The following is a 24255-nucleotide window of genomic DNA, read 5'->3' on the forward strand; positions in this document are numbered from 1 at the left end:
GGGGAATACATTACGTGGTTAATGGCAGACAGCTGGGCAGCCCAATAATATCTCTTGATATCGGGGAGCGCCATGCCCCCGTCATACCAAGGAATAGTAAGTTTTGCAAGGGCGATACGTGGACGCCCGTCCCAGATCAGTTGCCTTTGAAGACTCTCGATCTCCCGGAAATAGGTAGCGGGAATGTCGTCATAAGAATTTTGAAGCGCGTATAGGAATCGCGGCAAAGACATCATTTTAAAAAGGGCAGCCCTGCCCAGAGGAGACAGGGGTAGCTTACGCCAACGGGCCACATCCAGTCGCAGTCTAAGAAGCGGGGGAAGGAGGTTACGCTCGAATCGGAGTGAGGAGTCCAGCGTGATAAAAATCCCCAAATATTTGAAGCCAGAGTGGACAACCCGGATGGGAAACCTGTCCGGCAATGGGGGCAAAACACCAGAGAGAACATATACACAGGACTTAGCCCAATTAATAACCAGACCCGAGTTAGCACCAAACGAAGTAAGAACGTCGAATAGGACATTTAAAGATTTACGCGGGGAAGTAAGATACAGAAGAATGTCATCCGCGTAGAGCGAGACGCGGTCTTCAAAATCCGGTGCCCAACGGATCCCTTTGAGTGAAGGTTCCCATCGAAGCCACGCAGCCAACGGTTCCAGAGCAAGCGCGAAAAGCAACGGAGACAGGGGGCACCCCTGACGGGTCCCCCTACCAAGACAGAAGGGGACAGAAACTCGACCGTTTACTACTACCTGTGCCAAGGGTTCGGCGTATAACAACTTCACCCAACCAATAAACTCAGGCCCAAAACCGAATTTCTCAAGAGCTGCCCAAAGATAGGGCCACTCTACCGTGTCAAAGGCCATCGAGGCGTCCAGCGAAGCCAAAATGGCCGGCTCCGTCAGTAGCCCCGCCCTCGCAACAGCTCCGTGGAGACGGCGTAGATTGAGAGCCGTGTTGCGATGCGGGATAAATCCGGACTGATCCGGATGAACCAAGCCACTAATGACCGTCAAGAGGCGGGTTGCCAGGAGCTTAGCCAGGACCTTGGGTTCAACATTCAAAAGGGAAATGGGCCTGTAAGACGAACAAAGGTCCCGAGGTTTACCTTCTTTGGGAATAACAACTATCGTAGCCAAACGCTGATCATATGGGAGAATACCCCGTTCGCGGGATTCCAAAAACATGGCACGAAGATAGGGTGCCACCTTGTCAGGACGTAGCTTGTACAATTCAATTGGCAATCCATTCGGGCCCAAAGCCTTGCCCGAACGGAGTGAGCGAATGGCCGTCGCTATCTCGTCCGTAGTAAAAGGGGACTCCAAAGAAACTCAGTCTAAATCGGAGACACTGGGCAGAGCTATATCACGCAACAAAAGGCGAGAGTCATCAACATCCCGTTCACGACACAGGGGTATAAACCGCACGAAAATAATCCGCAAAACATTCAACTATTTCAACCGGGTCTGTCACTCCCACGCCACTCGAAGTCTGAATCACAGGCACTACACGATTCGCCCTCTCCGTCTTATCCAACCATGCCAGTAATTTACCCGCTTTGTCCCCCACATCATACAAACGACCCTGTTGCTCCCGAAACATCAGTTTAGCCGCATCTGTGACCAAAGACTTATAAGCAAATTGCTTCAAACCCAGGGCGTGGAGTTTATCAGATGTAACGTTCGATTCTAGGTCAGCCTCTATATCAGCAATCTCCCTCTCAAGGTCTACCACCTCCCGATTCCTCGCCTTCTTGGATTCGGCAATAAGGGCGAGGGCCTGTCCGCGAATCACTGTCTTAAAGGCCTCCCACAGGGATACAGCAGAGGAGACCGAACCCTCGTTGTCCAAAAAATAATTGTCCAAGGACTTAATCAAGAGATTGCGAGTCTCGGGGGAGGTGAGGTACCATGGGTTGATAGGAGCCACCCGGCCCGCCGCCTCCACCCCCACCTCAAAACAAAGCCAGAGCGGGGAATGATCAGAGATGCCCCGGGGAAGGTGCCTAATCTCACGCACCGCTGGCGACTGCGCCGCAGGCATCAGGAAATAATCCAGTCTAGACAGACTCCCATGGGCCCCAGAGTGGAAAGTGTATTGAAGCTGAGTAGGATGCATAAGTCTCCAGCAATCCACCAGGCCGAACGTATCCAGAAACCCACCCAGCCACTGTTGGGACAAAGGGGTGTCCCTAGGGGGGTGACGATCATGAAGACCGGAGAGCACAGAATTAAAGTCACCTGCTATGAAGAGAGTACTATCAGGGAGGTTCAACAACACACGGCCCAAATCGGAAAAGGTAGAGGTCTGTAGACCGGGGGGCACATAAACGGCAAACAAGGAAAGGGTTCGACCCTCATAGCGACCCACGAGGACGGCGTATCGCCCCCGATCATCGAGGATCACATCATCAATAGCTAGGGGGAGGGAAGCCCGAACAAGGATACCCACCCCCCTGGAACCCGTGGTAAACCCCGAATGTGCGGCGAGGCGATAGCCCCACCTATTCATTGCACGACATGTATTGCCTACCAAGTGAGTCTCCTGCAGAAAAACAATATCCGGAGACAAACGTCGTATACATCGCAACACCACACCCCGCTTAACACGATCCCCCAGACCATTGACATTCCACGAAATAAACCTCAACCCGCTACCCCCCATCCCATAAAGCAATGCCGCAACCCCCCTCCAATGAGCATGACATCAAAAACACCATTAGCAAGATAGAATCGCCTTGAGAACATAACACACAAACATCAAACTTCCCATCCACCCACCCCCCAACAATCAAGAAAACACCCCCCACCCTGCACCCCTGCAAGAAGCTAAAAAGCCACCCCAACATGCAGTGTGCCTGTCGCCCAAGAACCCCCATTCTACAAAAAGACCCCGGAGGAGGAAAGGCTCTGACCCACCCGCCACCCCAACAAGAAAAATAACAAAGAGATCACTCAGACAGCAGAGGCACTTGGGCTTAGAACCCCAGAAGAAGTTACTTGACACGAGGACCCGGGCAGAAACAAACAGTTCAGCTCTCTACACCACCCTCAGCACCACCCGGGTGGGCGGCGGACTCAGCCGCAGGAGGTCGGTCCGGCAGGGAGTCCAGCCAGTCATTCACAGAATCAGGCCGATCAAAGAAAAAGGTTCGTTCATTGTACTCAACTCGCAGCCTGGTCGGAAAAAGCATAGCGTAGCGCAGTCCCATGTCCCGGAGACGCTTCTTGACTCCACGAAATCCCATACGCTGTTTCTGCACCTGTTGAGAAAAGTCCGGATAAAAGTTCACCGTGGCATTCTCAAAGGCCACCGGGCCCTTCACACGTGAAGCCTGCAGGATAGCGTCCCGATCCCTATAGTGGAAGAGTTTCGCAACAATAGGCCTCGGCGGGGCGCCAGGCTTACCCTGGCCTCCCGGGACACGATGGGCACGCTCCACCACGAAGAACTTACTCAGCCCAGACGGAGAGAGGTAGTTCTGGATCAGGTCCTCCACCAGGAGATCAACAGAGTGCGGTTCTGGATTCTCCGGAACGCCGACCACACGCACATTACAGCGACGTGCCCTGTTCTCAAAGTCCTCCAAGCGCCGGGTCATGAAATCGTTCACCCTACGGAGATTGCCAATCTCTGTCTGTATCTCCGAGACGTCTGCCGTGAGGCTGGATGACTTGAGATCCAATGACTTCACCTTCTCATTGGTTTTAGATAGGTCGGCCCGAATCAAGTTCACATCAATGGCCACGGTGTCGATTTTGTGGGCCAAAGCTTCATATTGTTGACCTATCGTTTCCTTTATGCCAGAAATGGCGCCCATGATGTCCTGCAAGGACGGTTCCGTTGCGTCCACGATGTGATCAACCGCACTTGGCCCAGGCAGGGCGGCTCCGGGGGACCCCTTCGCATGGGTGTAACGGTCCATAACGTTAGACTGGACCGGGCCCCCACGCAGGGGCGTCTTGGTCTTTCGCGTCTCTCGGTCCCCTCTGCCCGCCATGTCGGAAACCGCGCCACCAGGAGACTCACTCGACCCGATGTAAATGGCCACAGGAAAGTAGGGCGTCGGGATCAGAAGGCCGCTGCAAGGGTACCACTAGGAGAGGACCAGCTTGAAAGGAGAATAAGCCAGCCAAAGGCCCGACAGCCGTACCGCGTGCCGGACCCAGCCCAGGCCAGACTCCCCTGCCAGATGTCTCAGTCTGAGGCAGAATCGAAACCGAAACTTAAGAGGGGGACCCACAAGTCCAATCCCCCTGCCGTTGTTGTTCAACTCCGAGTCGGCCAGAGAACCTCACCCAGTCCCGGGCACACCCCAAGGGCGGACCCCGAAAGTTCAAATCGCCATATCTTCGGCGCCCCGGGTCCAAATCAAATTCCAAAAATCACAGGAAGATCAGCCCAGCATCCTCTACATAAATCCTCGCGGAGAATCAGGATATGTTCAGGATATCATGCCGGGAGTGGCGGGGGTCCGGAGAGCGCTGTGCTCACGCGGCCATCACGGATGCCCGCCAAGCTCCTCCCCCCATGAAAGACATTCTTGAGATAGAAGGTGGAAGACCCTTGCAGAGTAGGCTTTAAATCATAAAAAGAGTGTTTGGAGGTAACAAGCTCTAAGCAATTGACGACAATCCCAGATGTTATAAGAAACAGACTCCTGCAGGCTGGCAGTTCTTGAATCCAGGTCTCTGTTGCATGAACCAGCTGTGGATTTGTACAATCAAGATGGAAAAATACTCTTTAGGGCCCCACACCATGAAGTTCTGGGGTTCAAAAGAAAAACTAATAAAGAACCGTTCAAGACAACTTGGGTTGAGGGGAGAACATAAAACTAAAAGAAAAAGGGCAACAGGAATGACAGGGAGATGGGGCCAAGGGAAGCCCATGCAAGTGTCATCTGCACTATTGCTATAGAACAATTATCACACCCAATAATTATGGGTGGCTCAGAAACTGGTTAAGTATTTACTACACCAGGTAAATACTGACACCAAGGGGTGAGGCATTTACCGTGTACAGTAAACATCTTTTGCACTTAGTAGACACACCGAAAATGGGTATTTACATATGAACTGAGGTATTTCCACACCTGCAATTACCTGAACACCCCACCATGTAAACACAACATTTTAGAACTGCTGGACTTCAACGTGGAAAAATTGCTGGAGGTGAATTAATAACTGCATAACTCATACTTAAGATCCTCGAGCAAACTTATGTTTATATAGGGATCAGATTTTAGCCCTGCGCTCTTATACAAGGCCTATGTATGTGCATAGATTGACAATAGAGGGAGGTCGAAAACAAGCGAATATAGATATCAACGCCAGAAGACTTTTTAAATGGCATTGAAAGCAACCATTCTGAAATCTAGCTAAATGATACCCTTAAGGAGACATCACATCTCAATAAGGAAAAACAATGTAAAGATATATATTCGCTAAATTCATATTTAGGCTGCATATAGCACCTGAAAATTATTTTATCTCTAGGCTTCTGTAAACTAGGCACACCGTTTCTATTCAAATAGGTTATCTTACTTATGGTATGGAACAAAATGTAATGGATTGCTCTTTAAGAAATAGACACTTCCCTGTACTTACCAGCACAACTGAACGAGAATAAAATAACTGAAAAACTTTACTTACTAGAACTGGCGCAGGCACTGTAAACCGGGTTCGATTAATGAGCCACTCCTCATGAAGGTTATGGATAGCTTCTAAATATTCCTATTTAGAAAAAAACACCAGACAAAGGAAATAAAAAAGTGAAGACTGATGTATATGGTTAAAGAAAATAGAGTAAGCATGCTGAACAACATTTGCTAAACCTTGAAACAACATAGCTAAATCCAAAGCAAATATTTGGACCTCCTGATCACACAATAACATCTTTCATCTGCCATTCTGGCTTTGACCTGCTGAAGTTTTGCCTATGATGTAAACTAAAGGGAATACTGTTAAATGTATTAAGGTGCATGAAAGGTATTAATAATTTTAAGCTATATTTAAAAAAAAAATTGAAACACTTGTTTCAGTCAGTCAGTCAGAACAAGCTTTATTCGATTGCATTTAAAATCATAAAAGCAACAAACGACATATAGTAAAAAATTGATTACAATTTTAACAAAGTTCATGAAGTTAAAAAACAATCGAGGGTTCAAATCTGTCAAGGTATCCACTGTACATACGTATAAAGGTTCACATCGGTATAAATCATACACAGTTTAAAAAGTTAAAAATGGTTAAAAAGTCAATAGCAGGAATACAGGATGATAAGGTCACCCTTCCAGTCCAAACAAGAAACACTTGTTTAAAATAAAAAAAAAGTACTAGGTTCTGATAAACACACGTTAATATAAAATAAAAAAGTAGCAGGTTCCGATTACCAGATCGGATTCATGGAGTATTCATTGGATCATCCGATTTTGTTACACTTCATGGTGGCATAAACTACTGTGCATCTAATATAGGCTTTCCAGCTTGGCGTGCCCTACTTTTTAATGTTTACCCTCCATCTGTGAATCCATTCCACTAAACCCACCTAACAAATCCCCAAACTTCTGAGGAGAACTTTGGGTACTGCAGTCCTTGCGCCAGCATCCCCTTCGCTTCGGATGGGTCCCGGATTCATGGTGGCCGGCCATCTTGCCCAGCTTCACTTATGCGTCATTGGCTCCAACCTTTTCCATTGACATAAATGGCCTCTGTGAACAGTCATGTTCGGCTGCTGTAGCTTAATGAGCCGCTGCTCCTACCTCTCAGCCTGCATCATACTACCTCACTATCTATCGCTCTATACCAGGCAACAAGTGCTGTGTTAGTAGAGTAGTTGAGAATCCAGCTCGTTATCTTCTCCAGTGGAGGTTCTGTCGCAGCACTGAAGTAGAGCGACATCAAAAATTGCTAAGAAGACGAAAGAAGACCCTCCGATCTCGTTAAAATCCAATAAAGAATTTTTGTTTAAAAAGTACCTCCCATCTCTAATTTACACTTGCAATGTAAAAAACGTAAAGCTGTGGCATACTCTCACTTTAAAAAAAACAATTTGATAGCATTCACGTGGTCACTGTTCCCAATGGTAATATACTTTTCTGATTAAATCAAAAAGAGACTAGCTCAAGTTACTTTTAGGGGAGGGGGAAGACTCTGATATGTTTTGTCACGGAGTGTGAACACCCAGCAGGTGTGTTCAAAAAGCCCTCACCCACCAACCTGGTTGGTGGCATGCTTCATCATCGGGCCCACCTAGTGGCACCTAGCGTGCCCCGGGTGTGCTTCAACGCCTGACTACAGCGGAGCTGGTATTTTACTGAGTGTGCGGTGAAGATAGTTAAGGAAGTGATGTTAAAACGGCTGAACGGTGGTCCCAGTACCCGAAGGTAAAATTAGACTTTAATACCTGGGCCTCCGTCAGCGGTTAAAAATAAGGCAAGGGGATGTAAGAGGCGAGTTACGACCTCTCACATCCAATGGGTCAACATGTTTCAGCCAGTGCCTTATGACTAGACTGGCTTTCTTCAGGACCTAAAATAAGTGAGTGCAAATTACCTAGTGGGGGTGTAGGGGAGACTATGTGTCTACACGCCCTAAAGTGTATCTACGTGTGAGAGGGGGATTCCCTTCTCAAGACCACGCAAGTTATTTGCTCAGTCTGACCTCAAGGAGGCACTACAGGTCCAGAGCAGGCTCAACCCAGAAGTACTGGTCAAGCCTTTTGCCACCTCCCAACCTTGAGGTCAGACTGAGCAAATAACTTGCGTGGTCTTGAGAAGGGAATCCCCCTCTCACACGTAGATACACTTTAGGGCGTGTAGACACATAGTCTCCCCTACACCCCCACTAGGTAATTTGCACTCACTTATTTTAGGTCCTGAAGAAAGCCAGTCTAGTCATAAGGCACTGGCTGAAACATGTTGACCCATTGGATGTGAGAGGTCGTAACTCGCCTCTTACATCCCCTTGCCTTATTTTTAACCGCTGACGGAGGCCCAGGTATTAAAGTCTAATTTTACCTTCGGGTACTGGGACCACCGTTCAGCCGTTTTAACATCACTTCCTTAACTATCTTCACCGCACACTCAGTAAAATACCAGCTCCGCTGTAGTCAGGCGTTGAAGCACACCCGGGGCACGCTAGGTGCCACTAGGTGGGCCCGATGATGAAGCATGCCACCAACCAGGTTGGTGGGTGAGGGCTTTTTGAACACACCTGCTGGGTGTTCACACTCCGTGACAAAACATATCAGAGTCTTCCCCCTCCCCTAAAAGTAACTTGAGCTAGTCTCTTTTTGATTTAATCATATATTAACCGGGGACATGGACTAGCTTTCTGGTCCTACCTCTCTCTCTTGATTACGCAATATACTTTTCTGCTCTTTTTATACATTCTCCACGTGATGACCAATATAGCAAAAGTTCAATACTAACGTACATATAGGAAATGACCCTCCAGCTTGCTGCTCTTGTGAAATATTTTCATTTACTGCCATTAGGCTTATCCCCTCCATCGAAAACATGCTAGTACAGGAGTCTGTTGTCTTTTAGCCACACAACGTGCCAGAAGCCAACATTTTACAGATGCCTTCTGTGAGAGGCACGCATAGATGGAGGCGACTAAATAATGTTCATCGGACATTGCAAATGCACCACAGGCCACCTCTTTTTTTCTGGTTTTGAAAGGTGTTCCTCCTCTTAGCCGAGGTATACGTGAGAACTATGATCAACTATTAAACAAGGTGGTGCACTGGATAACTGGCAGGTTGGGGTTCCAGGGCAACTTAATACCCCAATTCATTTTGTTTGGAGAGTCTCGTGCATAAGAACTATCCCTAAACCTTATAGCAAGGACTGTATTGTTGTCAATTTTAAGAATAGAGTGGAGACTAAAGACATTCTGACACGTAACTTTACATTGTTGGGTACTTCTGCAATTAAGGCACTCGCTCTCGCCTTTTTTTTTGGACCATTCAGAAGAATGATCTCGGTGTCCACCAACCCCCTCACCCTGTGGCTGTCTCGAACAGATGTATGCCTATTTGCAGCTAGACCAGCTGATTTGACTGTCAGACCCGGCCATTCTCCAAGTCAGCCAAGTTGCTCAAACGTTGAGTGTAGGACAGATAGCCTCGGGTCCATCACACCAAACATATCTACTTCTACTGATAGAGGCACTCCTGGGATTAGCCTTGACAATGGTAAAGGCAAAACCATAATCTTAGCCACATGGAATGTGACAGGTCTGGCAAACAAGCTGGCAAATCTAGACTGGCTAAATTTTGTTGAACATTATGCAGTACCTGTCTTAGAGGAAACCTGGCCGACTGAGATGGTGTCCACTGATGGGTTTGCTACATACTTTACATCTGCCACACCAGGATCTATAGGCAGTGCTAAGGGAGGACTTATTACTCCTATCTCCCTTACTTTCCCGGGTCAGGTGGTATGGACAAGCTTGACTTCTCCACATGAGCAACTTATTTTGATAAAGTATCTAACATAGCACAAGCGACAACAATTGCTTTGATTCAAGCAATGCTTTTATGGCAAAACTAGGACATTGAGCATAGTGTGATAAGTGAAAGGGCTAGCTACGTGATCGTGTAGATGGGGATTGTAACACGAAGCACTGCCAATTGCCATTAGCTGCGTCTTGCAGGCTGATGATGGGACCCATCACCCACTTTGTTGATAGCCCGTTTGGTGATGAACTTAACTTGATACTTTTGAAATATAATTTAATATTCACCTTTGACTCCCTGAACATTGATCCAGCTGCTACGCCATTCTTTTTTCGGGCGGGGTAGTTCTAGTTTAATTGGGGGGGGGGGTTGTCAGTAAACCTAAAAAATGGCTAGTTGATTACACCTAATCAGTGTCTCCCCTCAGTGAATATAGGCTTTTAGCCTTATCAGTTCACAGCACTTTCTTTGCGAAAAGACAGTTGGAGGTTAACCCTTTACCACTGACCGACACGAACAATAAAGGGGTGATTATGAGTTGGGCAAAGATTGATATTAATATTTTTTTTTCTCTGCTCTACTGGGCTCAACACTTCCTGATTTCCTGCTGTGCTTCGAAGAAAATATCAAAATTGAGGGGGTGGGCTGACTCAATGGTCTTTATAGAATTTGTGGCATGACACCTGATATGCTCACAGTCTAAGTTAGGCTGATAACAGGAAGCAAGTCAAATGGTTTGACACCAACTGCACAAAGACTCACAATCCGCTGCAGGCAACACTCAGAGAAGCTCCTAGGGATCGAAAGCGAGTAAGTAATTGAAGGAAGGCATATAAGAAGGTGTTAAGGATCTGGAAAAAGATAATCAGCGAGGAAGGTTATCATTCCTTAGTAATGGCATGTGGCCTTAATGATAGTAAAACCTTTTGGCAGACAGTGAATCACAATTACTTTGAGAAAGCCCAGGAACTCCACCTTGCCACAGTGATATACCGTAAGACTGGGTCTCACATTTTACTCAATTATACTCTGGCCCTCCAACAATGGAAGAATCCACTCCCGCTGAGACAGTGGCAATTTCATCAAGAGCCTCTCTAACTTCTTCTTTTCCATCCTCCTTTTCCATGTTTTTCCCTGGAGTAGAGATTAAATTGAGTGATGTGGTAGATGAAATCAGCAGATGCCCTGCGGGGAAAGCTCCTGGGCCGGATGGGACACCTGCCGACCTTTTCAAGGCAAACATGCCTCTCTGGGCTCCCCTTCTGACTAATGTCCCTAAGTCTGTCTTAATAATGGGCCCACGAAGGCCTGGTCCCATAAAACCATTGTTCCCATCTTTAAAAAAGCCTCAGAGGAGAACCCACAGTGCTATCGCCCGATAACACTGATCAGTTCAACTGCTAAAATATTGGGAAGGATTCTGTTGGAGCACTTACAAACGGGGGCGAGTGACCATAATGTGCTCTTGGAGCCCCCATTTGGCTTCTGACCTGATCTTGGGCAGTTGAGCAGTGCCTTAATGTATACCACATAATAAATACGTACACTGTGTCCAAGGAGGGGCACAGCGTACACAGGAGTGTACATAGCATTTATGGATCTGAGCTCCACTTTTGACTCAGTCAACAGATCTAAACTGTGGAGTATCATGTTAAAACTTGGGGTTGAGGCAAGCATTGTTAACTACTTGAGAGAACTCCACCTAGAGGTGACTACTAGTGTGAGGAACGACAGGGGGAGGACAACAACTATTTAAACTTGCTAGAGGCGTACATGATGGCTGTGTTCTGCCACCCTTTCTCTTCTCTGTATGGTAACGGCTTAGTAGAGCAATTATAGGATTTTAATGTTGATTGCCCGCGAGTAGGTAACCGCAGTGTTCTGGTGTTGATCTATGCCGATGAAACCCTTTTAATTGCTAGGACCACGATTGGTTTGCAGCGGTTGCTTGATCAATTTTGAGCTTTTATGGCCAGTTTGGATCTCAGGATTAATCAAGCAAAAACCCATATAATAGTCTTTGAGCCATATTGAACCTGGGTCAGCAATCTGCATAACACGTTTTTGTTAACAAGACTAAGGCTGACAAATGTTAATTTCCTAGTGGCTTATCCTATGCAGGGTACCTATATTGATAACTTACCTGCATGCCCATTTGACGGCAACTCTGCACAAAGCACGTTGCACTTCATGCTCTTTTGTAAGTTGTATTCCTCATTAAAGAATCTGCCCATTTTACCTTTTTTAAGGAAGGCAAATTGTCGACAATGCAGGGCTGCTTTGGCGTCCATGCAGTCTCTTCCAAGGGTGGAGTTATGTTTTTTAACTGCATCTGTTATACAGCGTGCTATAAGATGGAGGGCATCAATCATATTGTGATATAAGAACCCCTCTTTATCATATATTTTAAAGTTAATTTTGTAATGTTTTTATATTATCTGTATTATATTTCTTTTATGGTCACATCATGACCGACCTTTTCTTCCTATTTAGCTCAAATATGCAAACTGTATGTTTTGTGTGTATATAAAAACCTGTCTTCGTTTAGGGCTAAAAAAAAGAGATCCGGTTTGTGGGGGTAGGGGGTCTTATAATACTTTAGCAGACTTTTTACTGAAGGCTTATGGACCTTTATATCATCAGATGGTATAAGTTCAATCTCCATTCGAAATCTTCACGTTTCAAAACACTTTAATGCTTTTCTACAATACGACTATTGTGATATGCATTTGAGAAAGTAAGTATTATTTTATAAACAGATCTCATTCTTCTTAGAGCTCTTTTTATAGAGGAAGAATTGATTTTCCACCTTGCTCTTCTACTTCCTGAACTATATTTTCATTCACTCTCAATTAGGGTTACCTCTCCGCAGGGCTTGAAATGGAACCTTAATTGACACCGAATGAAAATATAGTTCTTGGCGTACCTGGAGCTCGCGCACCAACACACTGGAGGCAAGTAAGTGCAAAAAAAAAGAAAAAAGAAAACAAGACCAAATGCCTTCTCCATCTGTGCACCGAGGATCTGACAACATCCCCGTATTCTTCAGGGCTGCCCATCCCTGCTCTAATTTAGGAAAACACTTCTTTAAAGACTGCATCATGCCGCAGTATCGTCCACATCCTCTCTAAGAACCCTCTCCAGTCACTTGCTGACTGTATCTTGGCGTTTGACCAGTGCTTAATTTGAACCGGTGGTTGCAGATGGGGCCCATTAGACTTTGACCCAAGACAGTGTAAAACATACAAAGGGGGAGAAGGAAGAAGAAACAGACGAAAAACATGTGACAAATGGAGAAAGCAGCAACCTGCAAGAGTGAGATAAATAGGTCTGGTGCTGGATTAGAAGCCTGAGGTGGAATCAAGACTACACAACGGTGGTATGCAGCACAAACAATAGCGCTGCCACGTGCTTCTAAGCAAAACTTTGGGCCCCAGTACTCATTCTTTGAAAATTAAGTACTGCCTTATACCCAGTACAGCGTGCGGCTGCCTGGTGCTTAGGTTTGTGCTATACAAATACATACACGCACTGCCCTGCACATTCTATGGGGCGGAGAGGATGTATACGTAATGTTCAAAAACCTGCGAAAACAGATACCAGTCACTGCCACTATGTTCTAGGGAATCCCTATCACACAGACACAAAGTAACACAGAAAACAACGGTCCTAACAAACAGGTGCATACCAACCACACATGCCCACCCAGTCACACATTCATTAATTATACAGACACAAGTCTGTAAAAAGGGTGTTCATACCCCCAGCTGTCGTTCTCCGCTTGGGCCCACCTACAACTATACGGGTGGGAGAATATGGGACACTTTTTAGAGGCGGGAGAGGATACCAACCACCCCCAAACAGATGGTATGCCTGCTAGCTTGGTACTCTTTGCTGAAGCACAAGCAGTAAACCACCTGTGAAAACAACCTACACAGTTACCAGTCAATGAAACATGGTGCAACATTTATACAACCTATCCCTCACAATACTGTGCAAAAAACATTGAAATCACAACTCCTTATATGTTAGTTTCTAAGATCAATACTGTTGATGAGAGACCCAGCTTTCCCTAACCAGGCAAGCATAACAGCTGAATCCTCAAGCTGCCTGGTGTCCACTAGCCAAATAGTACCAAAAGAAAGTCTGAACAGGCCTTGATCTTTTTGAGTTTGGATCAAGATTTGTTTCCTTGTAACAATAGCATTTTATGTGAAATTCAGTGTCATACCTGAATTTTACTCCCTCTGTAGGAAAAACATGCTACGGGTAACTTCTTAGATGTTTAGTGGACTAATGCATAGTATTAAAAAAGGCATATGTGCCTAGTGCTGGAAATTGTAGCTGTAGTTGAATAACATTTGTATTCAAAAATATAACCTGCTTCTCTACTAGCATTCATGCTGCACCAGTGAAAATCAAAGAACTGTTCTCAAGATGTCCACCACTCATTTGATTAAAATCTTTCTCTTCATTTCTCTCCCCCTGTGTTTTCACTCTTCCTCTCTTTATGTGTTTTCACTTCGCTGGCCAGATAGTTACCTGCAAGGACGGCTCTTCCGATGGAGCGGAGGAGAGTCGTACTACTTAAATCCTCCCCCCCCCCAAAAGCCTGAGTGACAGCGGCAGGCAGGAGGGTGCGCTAGCTATGCACTTTTTAAAGTGTGCATATCCCTTTGGCCGGCCATCTTGCGTCGGCCAGCCAGACATGCGCAATTTGAAACCTCTATCCAAGCTGTCAGTATCATGCACAGATCGTGTCATTACGGAGCCTGGTTTAATTGTTTACAGTTGTGCTGCTATCGGAGGGGCTAACTGCTGAGTGTTGCAGGGTGAGCCAAGTCTCCTTTTTAGAAAGTGGGGGGCTTGTTATTTTATATTGTTCTGTGCTTTTAAACTCTGTTTTATTTTAAATATATATACCCTCTTACCTCACCAAGCGCTGCTCGTTGCAGCTAACTCTGCAATTGAACTTTTATTCCTGAACACCGAGCGCCATCTTTACTCTGCTCGGTTGGGCCATTTTCTGGCAGACATCTTGGGACGGTCAGCAGTCCAGCTTTGAAGTGCTCACTGCTGGGTACCTATATAATGCACGCCGCTATGCCATCGCACAGCGGGCGCACCGAAGGCAAGCCCGTCCACACCCGGATCGTGACCAGCGCCAGCCATGCTGCCTGTTTCTTTACAGAAGGGCGGGGCGGGGCGTTCCTAGTTGCGTGATTCGTTCCTTGCCCTAGGTAGTAACTCATGCACTGGATCCCATGGCGATCTATGGGAGAATTTTGATTCCTCCTCCCACTGCAAGATCTGCAATTTTAAGCAGGGGATCCCAGGTGGGACATCTAGCAGCAGGGGTAAGCCTCCCAAGTTACTGAGAGCATTGGGAGGAAGGGTAAGAGCAAGTCTGATGAACTGTAGATCGCTGCCTAGGCACACTGACGACATATGGCGCTTACTAACAGATAAAGGATGGGACATCGTGTTCCTTATGGAAACTTGGTTGAAAAGCGGACACCCTCCCGACACGTACGTTGGCAATCCCCCCTGGCCTCAGGATAGTATGCATCAATAGAGCTGGTGAAAAGCGAGGAGGACAATTATTTTTAAGGTGTCATGGGACATTACTTTCTCCGAATTGAGTGGCTTTGGTACCATTGAGGGCATGAATTTCTGCATTAACCTCTCCCCTATCATTTCCGTTTCAGGCCTATTAATATATAGACCTCCAGAGTGTTTGAATCTTCATCTTTTGGATTTGAGAAATCTGATTGCGCAGAACTCTTGGCAATATACCAATTTCTTGGCCCTAGGGGATTTCAATCTCCACGTAGTGTAGTTTAGTTCCTATATTCCCAATAGGCTCTGCGCATTGGAATAATATATTCAGCAGTGTAGACGTAGGACTGAGGTCGACTAGGTCTCTACTGACTATATTAGACTTAAGGTTTGCCAGCTAGCTCAGAGGTCACTAGAAACTTTCTCAAATAAACGAGGAGGAGTTTAACCTCCCTGGATAGACAAGAAGGGATTAGCTTCTGACAACCATATAACATGACAACTTTGCTCCCTCAGAATAAGAGTGTATCTCTAGAGTCGTGTGAAAACAATAGACAGCTATTTCACTCAGTCAAGTGTGCATACTTAGTTTCACCAGAGTGCAGAGAAAAAAGAGACGGACGTTTTCAATAAAAGGTTATTTATTGAGCAGTCTTCTTTCTCGTGCAAGAGAAATGAATTGCCACAATTGCAATACTCATAGTAAAGTAAAGCGCGTACAGTAAAAGGAGGATTAAGAAATAATACTGTAAAAGCATTGATATGGTTTCTTAGCTATAAGATACTTTAAAATAGATAAAATATATACATACTTATATACATTGACTAACGTACTCAACTGGTGCTTCTAAATACGCCTACCCCGTTGTACCTGACCTAAGCCTAATACGTGGAAGGAGTAAGTAAGTAGCAGTTTAAGTTAAGTTGGTTTTGCCAAGAATCTGACTCAAGAATTCTCTCCAAGGTTTTAGTCAGCTCCGTACCTGGGTTAATAGAAAGCAGGAGGTCTTGTATCTCTCTCTCTCAGGACTCGATATCCCAGTAACCCGCGAAGGTATCTGGAAACACCAGAGCTGGATTTCTCGGCAGGAGAAAAGACAGCGTCTCTCTCAGTGCGTAAAAAGGGAGGGGCAGCGTCCGTGGGCTCTCGCATCAGCTGGGCTCTCGGGCAAGTAGATAGCTGCTCTGCTCCAAAACCACCACCGTGTGTTTGCTTAAGGCAACGTTGGTATATTTATACCTGAAAGGTGCCGGGTTTGACGTAAGGTTGGACATAAGACGTCAATGAAGATGTCACCAAGAACTGGCCGTTCTTAGAGTGCTCACAGGAGTTCTAGGACGAAATCAAAACAAAAGCAATGGGGAATTCCCAGGTTGCTGGAGGTTTGGTTTGTTTACAGAACTCGTTGTACTTGCTAGGAGCCTGGGGAAGTAGCCTTGCTTAATTTGGACAGCATGGGCTATGACTAAATATGGATATGATTCTTATGCCTTTATAAGGATATTATTCATTATAACCACATAAGGGCATAAATCAGGACTATCGAATTTAGGTTCCTAGATAGAACTACAACAGTGGATGACCCCTCTTGCCCCCTTGCCTCACAAGTAGTGCAAGCCCTCAAGGAAGCAAATCTCACGTAACACGTGTCGGCGTCCACCCACAGAGCTGGTCATACGCACAACCTTATTTTCTCTAATATTTACTCTATTAGTGTGGAGAACCCTCAACGAATGACGTGGTCAGACCACCAATTAGTCCCTTTTCCACTCAGTATCGGCAAACCACAGTGGTCGAGCCATAAGCAATCAACGGTAGGGAGGAATTGGAAGAAATTGAATACCGACAGTGTGGGCCCATTGATTTTTCATGGGGACCAACCATGCTCGGGGATCCTAATGCGGATACTACACTGTTTAATGCTAGGATCTCTGCCTCACTCGATGAGGTAGCACCACTAACAATACCCAAATCTCAAAGAGAATCCCCTTCAGCCCCCTGGTTCTCGGAGGATTTCAGGAGGGAAAAAAGTGGATGCAAGATAATGGAAAGGCAATGGAGGAAAGATTACGACCCAGAAGCGAAGCAGAAGTATAAGGGAGCTTTAAAAAAACTACATAAAATGATGGGAATGGCCAGGAAAGAACATTTTGTTAAACAGATGGAGGGTGCAGAGCACTCAAGCAAAGAAATCTTTAGAATTGTTAGAGCCTTCACTAGTCCTTCTGTGGCCGAAGGAAAAATCCGGCCCTCATTAGCTCTATATTCCAACCTATCCAACTTCTTTGAGAAGAATATTCAGATCGTATACTCTTCTTTTACATCTCAAGAGCCAATAGTGGCTCCTCAGGCTTCAATAACATGCAAGACTGAGGGACCTTTACAGAGTTTGCCCATATAACTTTGCAAGAATCTCTGGCTGAAATCTTGAGGTGCAAGTCGGGCTCTCCAGCTGACCCTGGTCTTCCTAAGATTTTCAGATTACTTGGATTAATCCAGTATTGAATTGCATCTGGAATGTGACTTTGGCGACAGGCATCTTCCCTGATATCTGGAAGCAGGCTCTCTTATTACCGCTCTTGAAAAAATCCAATGCTGACCCCAAGAAGCTTGGAAACTATTGTCCTATTTCTTTGTTACCAGCGCCAGCAAAAATGTTTGAAAAATTAGCACAATGCCAACTCTCCACATATCTCAACTCTCATGACTTCTTGCACGATACTCAATCAGGCTTTCGAACTGGATACAGCACTGAAACCGCCTTGGTGGAGGTGAATGAATCCATAAGAATGTCAATAGACACGGGAGTATCGACTATGCTGATCCTGCTGGATTTATCCGCGGCCTTCGACACGGTCGCTCTCCCCATAATACTAAACAGACTTGAACAGTTTGGTGTCCAGGGCACAGCCCTGGTGTGGATCCAGTCTTATCTTTACAACAGCACTTAAAGGGTATTTCTCCCTCCACACCAATCATGATCTAAGCCTTTGAGCTGTGGGGTCCGGCAGGGTTAGGCATGAAGTCCCTTGCTTTTTAACATCTACCTGGTACTACTCTTCAATCTCATTGACACCTGGGTGTTAAAGGCTGTGTCGTTTGCTGATAACACCCAGCTGATATTCTCCTTTAAGGATCAGTCAAAGGACCCATTTGCCAGATTAAGGAGCTGTCTGAAAGGCATCACTAGCTGGATGAACAATAACAAATTGAAACTGAATACGAACAAGACAAAGATCATGTTCTTTGGCCAGCTCTCCTTCCCATCCGCAGGACTCTGGTGGCCTGCTGAGATGGGCACCCCGCCATGTCCGGTAAAGTCAGCTGGAGATCTTGGCATCAAGATTCAGATCTGTCCTAAGAAACCCACATACGTCATGTATCGTCTAACTGCTTTGGCACCTCCCATCTGGACTATGCTATGGCTTATTCCTAGGACTGCCCAGTTATCTGATCCACAGACTTCAGAAGATACAGAATGCAGCTGCAAGGCTTATTCACAGAATGCCTTTCCGCCAGCACATCTCCCCTCACATCAGGCGCCTCCAATGGCTCCCGGTTGCAAAACGCATCAAATTTAAGGCCCTGACCTTAGCTTTTCAGGCAATCCACAACATAGGACCGAGTTACCTCAGAAAGAGACTGCTCCCATGCCAATCGACCCGCACTCTGAGATCTAACTCTAAGCTCCAACTGTGCGTTCCCCGGTTTGTCAAGGCCAGGAATGGAGGCAAGGCTTTCTTGGTAAAGACAGTTATGCTATGGAATGCTTTGCCTCTGCATCTCCACAAGTTGGGTACTGAAGTCGAGTTCCGAAAGCAGCTGGAGACATGGCTCTTTGTCTAGATAAGCTAATGCCCTAAACTGTTCCTGACTGCCGTTAAGCGCCAGGACACCTCTGTTTGAGGTAGCGGTTTGCGCTATACCAAGTAACACTATTATAATTTATTATTGTTGTGTAGTTCCTAAGAATACATAGGATTTGCGCGTTTAGACAACATAAACTAAGGGACTGGTGTCCAGACTGATTCCAGACACCCCCAAAGGATATGTCAGCCTTTTTACCAGCTAGCTCACAGTGCCACCATAAGCCCCCCAACCTTACCAAGGAACAAATAGTTTCTGGCAACTATCGAACATGACATCCCTTGATCATTCAGGGATCGTGGAAAAAGTGCAGTACTTTTCGCTCAGTCAATCATGCTCACTTAGTCTCAGAGAGATACACAGAATAAACAATGGGGACATTTTCAATAAGCATGAATTGAACCAGTCATTCTAGTATAAAACATGTTTGCTGCAACAATCATTAGACAGAAACAGATGTATACGATTACAAGCACCAACAGAGTAAATAAAAGGTAGAATTCTACCATGGTGCTAAAACGGTGACTATATGCAGGCATATAGATACATGACAGTAATCAAGCGTACTCCTATGTTGCAAACCCTACCTATGTGTACCTAGCAAGTATGTAGGTTTAGAGCCAAGAAGCCCCTAGGAAAGAGCCAACCCCATTAACTGATGGGAGAGAACGAAGGACCCCGTCTTGATCTCGAGTTGGACACCCTGCAAGGAATGTCAGACCAATGCGTGCTGGAAATTCTGCGTGCCGGGACCTCCGCGACTTGTGTCAGCATGTAGCTTCGCCTCTACTCATCTAGTCTTGGTATTGTTCTTTTATACCATAAATATAGCCTTGGGGTTCCTTACACAATCGATATGTTGTGAGTACAATTATGCAAATGAGCCTAGAACAATACCTGCGATTATGCAAAGCAGTTCTTTCACCCTAGGATGAAGATGACCATGACATTTTACACAGAATATGTTCATGCTGTTAAGTACGTCATGCCCAGGGACTTTTCGAAGAATCCTCATGCATAATAAATGAGGCTAGTTTCCCGGAAACTGATCGACATATATTCAGCACATAACTGGGTAAAAGGTCAGAGCTAGAACCGTTATGCAGAGCAAGGTAAGACAGATGTGGTTAAAAGGTTATGTAGCTACCTAGGCCTATATCGGTGTACATTAGGGTACATAACAGGTTAGGTTAAGTGCAGGTCTCCAGGGTGCTGTGGAGCGCTGAGTGAGGCCACTCTCACCAATCCTAGTGCTGCTCTAACAGCATGAGAGCAGCTCCAGGATTGGTTAAGGGAGTTCCAGCATACAGTTCCTGTGGGAGTTGAGAAAGAGGAGCTCTGGAGCAGAGGACTTTGTAAGGTAAGTCTTTTTAATTTAATTTTGCAAGCACGTTCCAACCCGGTAGATGCTACTGGTTACCTGCTACCCTGCGAAGTAAGAGATATGGGATGGGCGAGATACAGGAGATGGACCGACACATAAAGAAGAGAGTATAGCGAGAGATGTGAAGTAGAGAGAGAAGGGGCAAAAGACAGATGTTGTAGAAATATATGTGAGTTTGAGAGAAAAGTAAAATAAACATAGAAAGGTGAGGTAGCCAAAGCAAAAAATAGAGATGTAGAAAGAGGAAGATATAGAAACAGAAAGAGAGGTAGACAAATAGGTATGGTTTCAGAGTGAGGTAGAGAGAGACAGAGATAGGGAAAGGACATGCAGAGAGAAACAGAGAAGTATAGTTCTCCATGGGTTAGGTAGAGAGGTAATTTAGAAAAAGAATTGAATTAGAGAGAGATAAAGGCAGCAAGAAGTAGAGGTAGACACACAGAATGAAAAGCAAAGAAATGCACAAAAGAGATGGAAACACAAGTAGTAGTATAGAAAAACGGGTCAGGTAAAGAATAATGGGGAAGAGAGATGGTTTAATGGTAGAAAGAGACATGGCGTTCAACAACGGTAAGACACATGAAATACAGGAAGAGGGATGATCTTTACATATGAGTAAAGAGTTGCGGGAGGAAGAGTTGATGAGAGAGAGAGAGAGAGATCTATAAAGAAAGAGGTTGAGAGAGATCGATGAGGTGGAGGGGGTGAGTTGAAATGAAGAAAGAGGTCCAGCGAGAGATATGTGTTTGTGTGAGAGAGAAAGACTGAAAGAGAGAGGAGTTTAAGATAGAGATAAAGCAGTAAACGTAGAGAAACAGAGGTTGCCAGAATGGAATAAGATATTTAGAGAGGTGAAAGAAAGGGAACTGAGGTACAAGGAGAAAAGGGGAAGGTGGAGTTGTGAGATAGTGAACTAATGGTAAGGTAAATTGAGACAATAGGTAGTGATAGAGAGTCGAGTGATAAGGAGTTTTGGAGTAGAAAAGGTGACTTGAGAGATGTGAGGTAGGGAAAGAAATAAGTCAGTGGTGAGAGAGGGGCGAGGTATAGAAAGGGTTGAAAAAGTGGCAGAGAGATGTAAGACAGTAGAAACATGGAGAGAGATAGAGATGTGAAGCAAAGATAGAAATGAGGTTGTCTGAAGAGTGGAAGAGAGATACAAGCAGGTCTCATGGTGAAAAAAAGAAATGAGATACAGGGAGAAGGATGAGGTAGGTAAAGTTGGGGGTAGATAGAGGGAAATTGGGAGTGATACTGATGCTCTGACAGAGAGAGAATGACAAAGAGAGGGGCAAGATCATTAGAGCGGTTGCAGGAGATGAAGCTGAGTGAGGTTTAAAGGGAATATTGAGAGAGACGAAAGGGAGACAAAGGTGAGGTAGCGAGAACTGAGATACAGAGGGAGGATTAAGGTACACAGAGAAATAAGGCTAGAGAGAGGTTCAGGACAGGGTTACGGTAGAAGAGCTGAGGTGAAGTAAGAAGAAAGAAATGACATAGAAAGATTATTTTTCAATTCATTGCCGCTATCTGCCTGCAAGGGTTAAGGCTGGACATGCCAGGTATGTGCAATAAGAGCCAGATTTATTAGCCTTTAGCGCAACGCAGCAACCAATGTTGCTGTGCTCATTGTACGAGGTTAAGAAAGCAGTACAGAGCCAAGTGCGCAGGGGTACGCCCAGACGTGAGTCCTGGGCTCCCTGTGCCACTGGATTCAAGCTAGCCTGGCTGATGAGGGGTGATTCCCCGAAACAGGTCCCAGGAAGCTTGTTTCCAGTCCAGGGAGGACCTGGCTTGGTAGTTTGGGATGGACCGTTCCCATTGGGCACAGGGTCAAGACTGATTTGCATATGGCTGTGTCTAAACTGGGGTGGCATAGTGAGCAAAATAACAATGAATTTAACCCAGATCTATTGACTGGGGGAGAAAGTTTGATTTGCTCTGCATTCCATCCATTGTCTGTGTGTCTTTTGCTAGACAATATCAATATGTAAGCATTCCACCCTTTGCATTTGTGTACAGTGCACCACGCAAACAATCTGTGTAATGTTTGGAGAAATCAAAAACTATCTACATGTTAGTGCCTCCTTTAAGGGGTATTACTTTTTTTATCCATAGCCCTATCTGGCTATCTTAGTAGATCGGCCTTTGCATCAAACACTACGGGTTTTTGAGCGAAACCACCAGGGCTCGAGTCAGGGTACCACGCGGGTGGACGGCGTCCCCCCCACTTATTTTCCTGGGAGCTCGATAACTGGAGCAAATGGAGCCACACATTCACTCTTTGGCCTCTCTGGCCTCTCTGGGGCGAGATTGGAGCCCATTCACGCGCTGGCTTCTCTGATGCAATCGCATCTAAGGGGTGAGCGAGGGGAGGCAATGAGTCTGATGGTGCAAGCCACCTTTGAGTCTGATGGTGCAAGCCACCTTTCGTGACGTCACTTCCTGTTGTGACGTCAGCGTCACCCCACTTCTTTTTTTAGGACTTGTGCCCTGGAAACCATCAAAGTTACATCTAAGTAACACACCCTTGACTCAAAACGGTAAAAAGCAGCATAAGTCGCTATTACCACTGCTAAAAGGGCACCTTTTCATCACAAAATACTTTTTGTGCCGGAAAGTAAACAACATTGCAAGAGTTTGCGCTGCTTTGTGTCAGTACGTGTGGCTTTACCCAAGTGCAAACTGTTTGCAAGTATGCCCCTAACTTTCTGTTAAACATATTGGGTAGTCGACTTAGAAAAAGAAGTTGTTTTTTAGGAGCAACGTTCTTAGGGTAGGATGTTTTGCTGCCCCATTTACTTTACCAGTGGGACCCTTAGAAGGTGAGGGGAGGGGGGCAGGGGGGCTGTGCAATTGCACTCTTTTTCCCCATGGATTAAAAACGTCGCGCTCCAAACACAGATGGCAACACGAGTCAGTGTTTTAAGAACGGTCTCGTGCTGCACCTGCACGTACAACATAACGTGCAATACCAATTAAATTAACACACACAAAGGTGGAATTTGTGGCCATTCACAAGCATTTGTAACGCCCTTCCCTCACCCAAAAGTCCGCCCCAAGGCCCGCCTTAATAAGTGTCGCCGAAACTGTACATCAGGCAAGAAAGATCCTTTTCCTCAGCAGAACCTCCCGACCTTTTAAAAACACACACACACCATGGTGGATTACATAGAAAGACATACATTTCTCCAATGAAGCATCTGAGCACGTACAGTTTTTGTGTGACTCGAGAGGACACATCCATTCAATGGCCATTGTCGTGTGCGTCACAGGCCACCTGTAAAGGCCACAATCTGACAAAAACAGAGGTTCTGCAGAGCAATCAAAGGCTGTGCCAAGCTTTTCAGCAGCCGTTTGTGCTTCTCCTTCCGATACAAATATTAAATAAAACGCAGACTGAGGATTCGACGCTTTTTATGCTCTGTAACATCCCTCCGTGCGCCGAAACCTTTTCTTCTCCGTTTGCCACTTACCTTCCTTCTTACTTGTCAACTTGAATTTACTTCCCGTGAAGTGCGCGGCTTCCATTAGATTTTCTTTCAGAGTACTTAACCTTTTCATTCGTGCTCGTCCATGATCGGTGAGAGGCGTAGGCGCTAGGCGGCTGGGGCGCTGTGCCATCTCTCAAGGCTGCCGGAACAGCTGAGAGGAATCCTCCAAGGACACTCTGCGGGACTCGGGGGTGGGTGTGCCTTCCCGCCATGATGAGCTGTAAGCCCGGCCGTCGTTAGTACACATCCCCTGCACACAGCTGCTGTTCCCAACACACCGCGTCCAGGCGGGTTTAAAGCAAAAGGGCTTAATTTGTAAAACAGTAAGTGCCGGGGCCCTGTCAGGCGGCCAGCACAGCGTGCATCACCCATTGCCTCTGCCAATGGCCGTACCTGCACAACTACTAACCATCACACTGTTACAAGTGTGAACATTCAGACTGTTCCAGGCCTCAAAGCCATTAGAATGGCGTGGGTGGCAGGTGTTA

At 45.9% G+C, this 24255-nt stretch overlaps 1 protein-coding gene across 1 annotated transcript in view; it reads right to left on the bottom strand.

Moving 5' to 3' along the window:
- The window catches only part of TK2 (thymidine kinase 2), a 268608-nt gene that overhangs the window by 41684 nt on the left and 202669 nt on the right, over window positions 1–24255 (bottom strand). The window contains exon 9 of the mRNA XM_078671285.1: window positions 5652–5732. Within this exon, the coding sequence (XP_078527411.1) occupies window positions 5652–5732 (81 nt within the window). The remainder of the gene's footprint in view (window positions 1–5651; window positions 5733–24255) is intronic.

The sequence above is a fragment of the Lissotriton helveticus genome, chromosome 12, assembly GCF_964261635.1.
Source record: "Lissotriton helveticus chromosome 12, aLisHel1.1, whole genome shotgun sequence".
In the NCBI taxonomy this organism is placed as follows: Eukaryota; Metazoa; Chordata; class Amphibia; order Caudata; family Salamandridae; genus Lissotriton; species Lissotriton helveticus.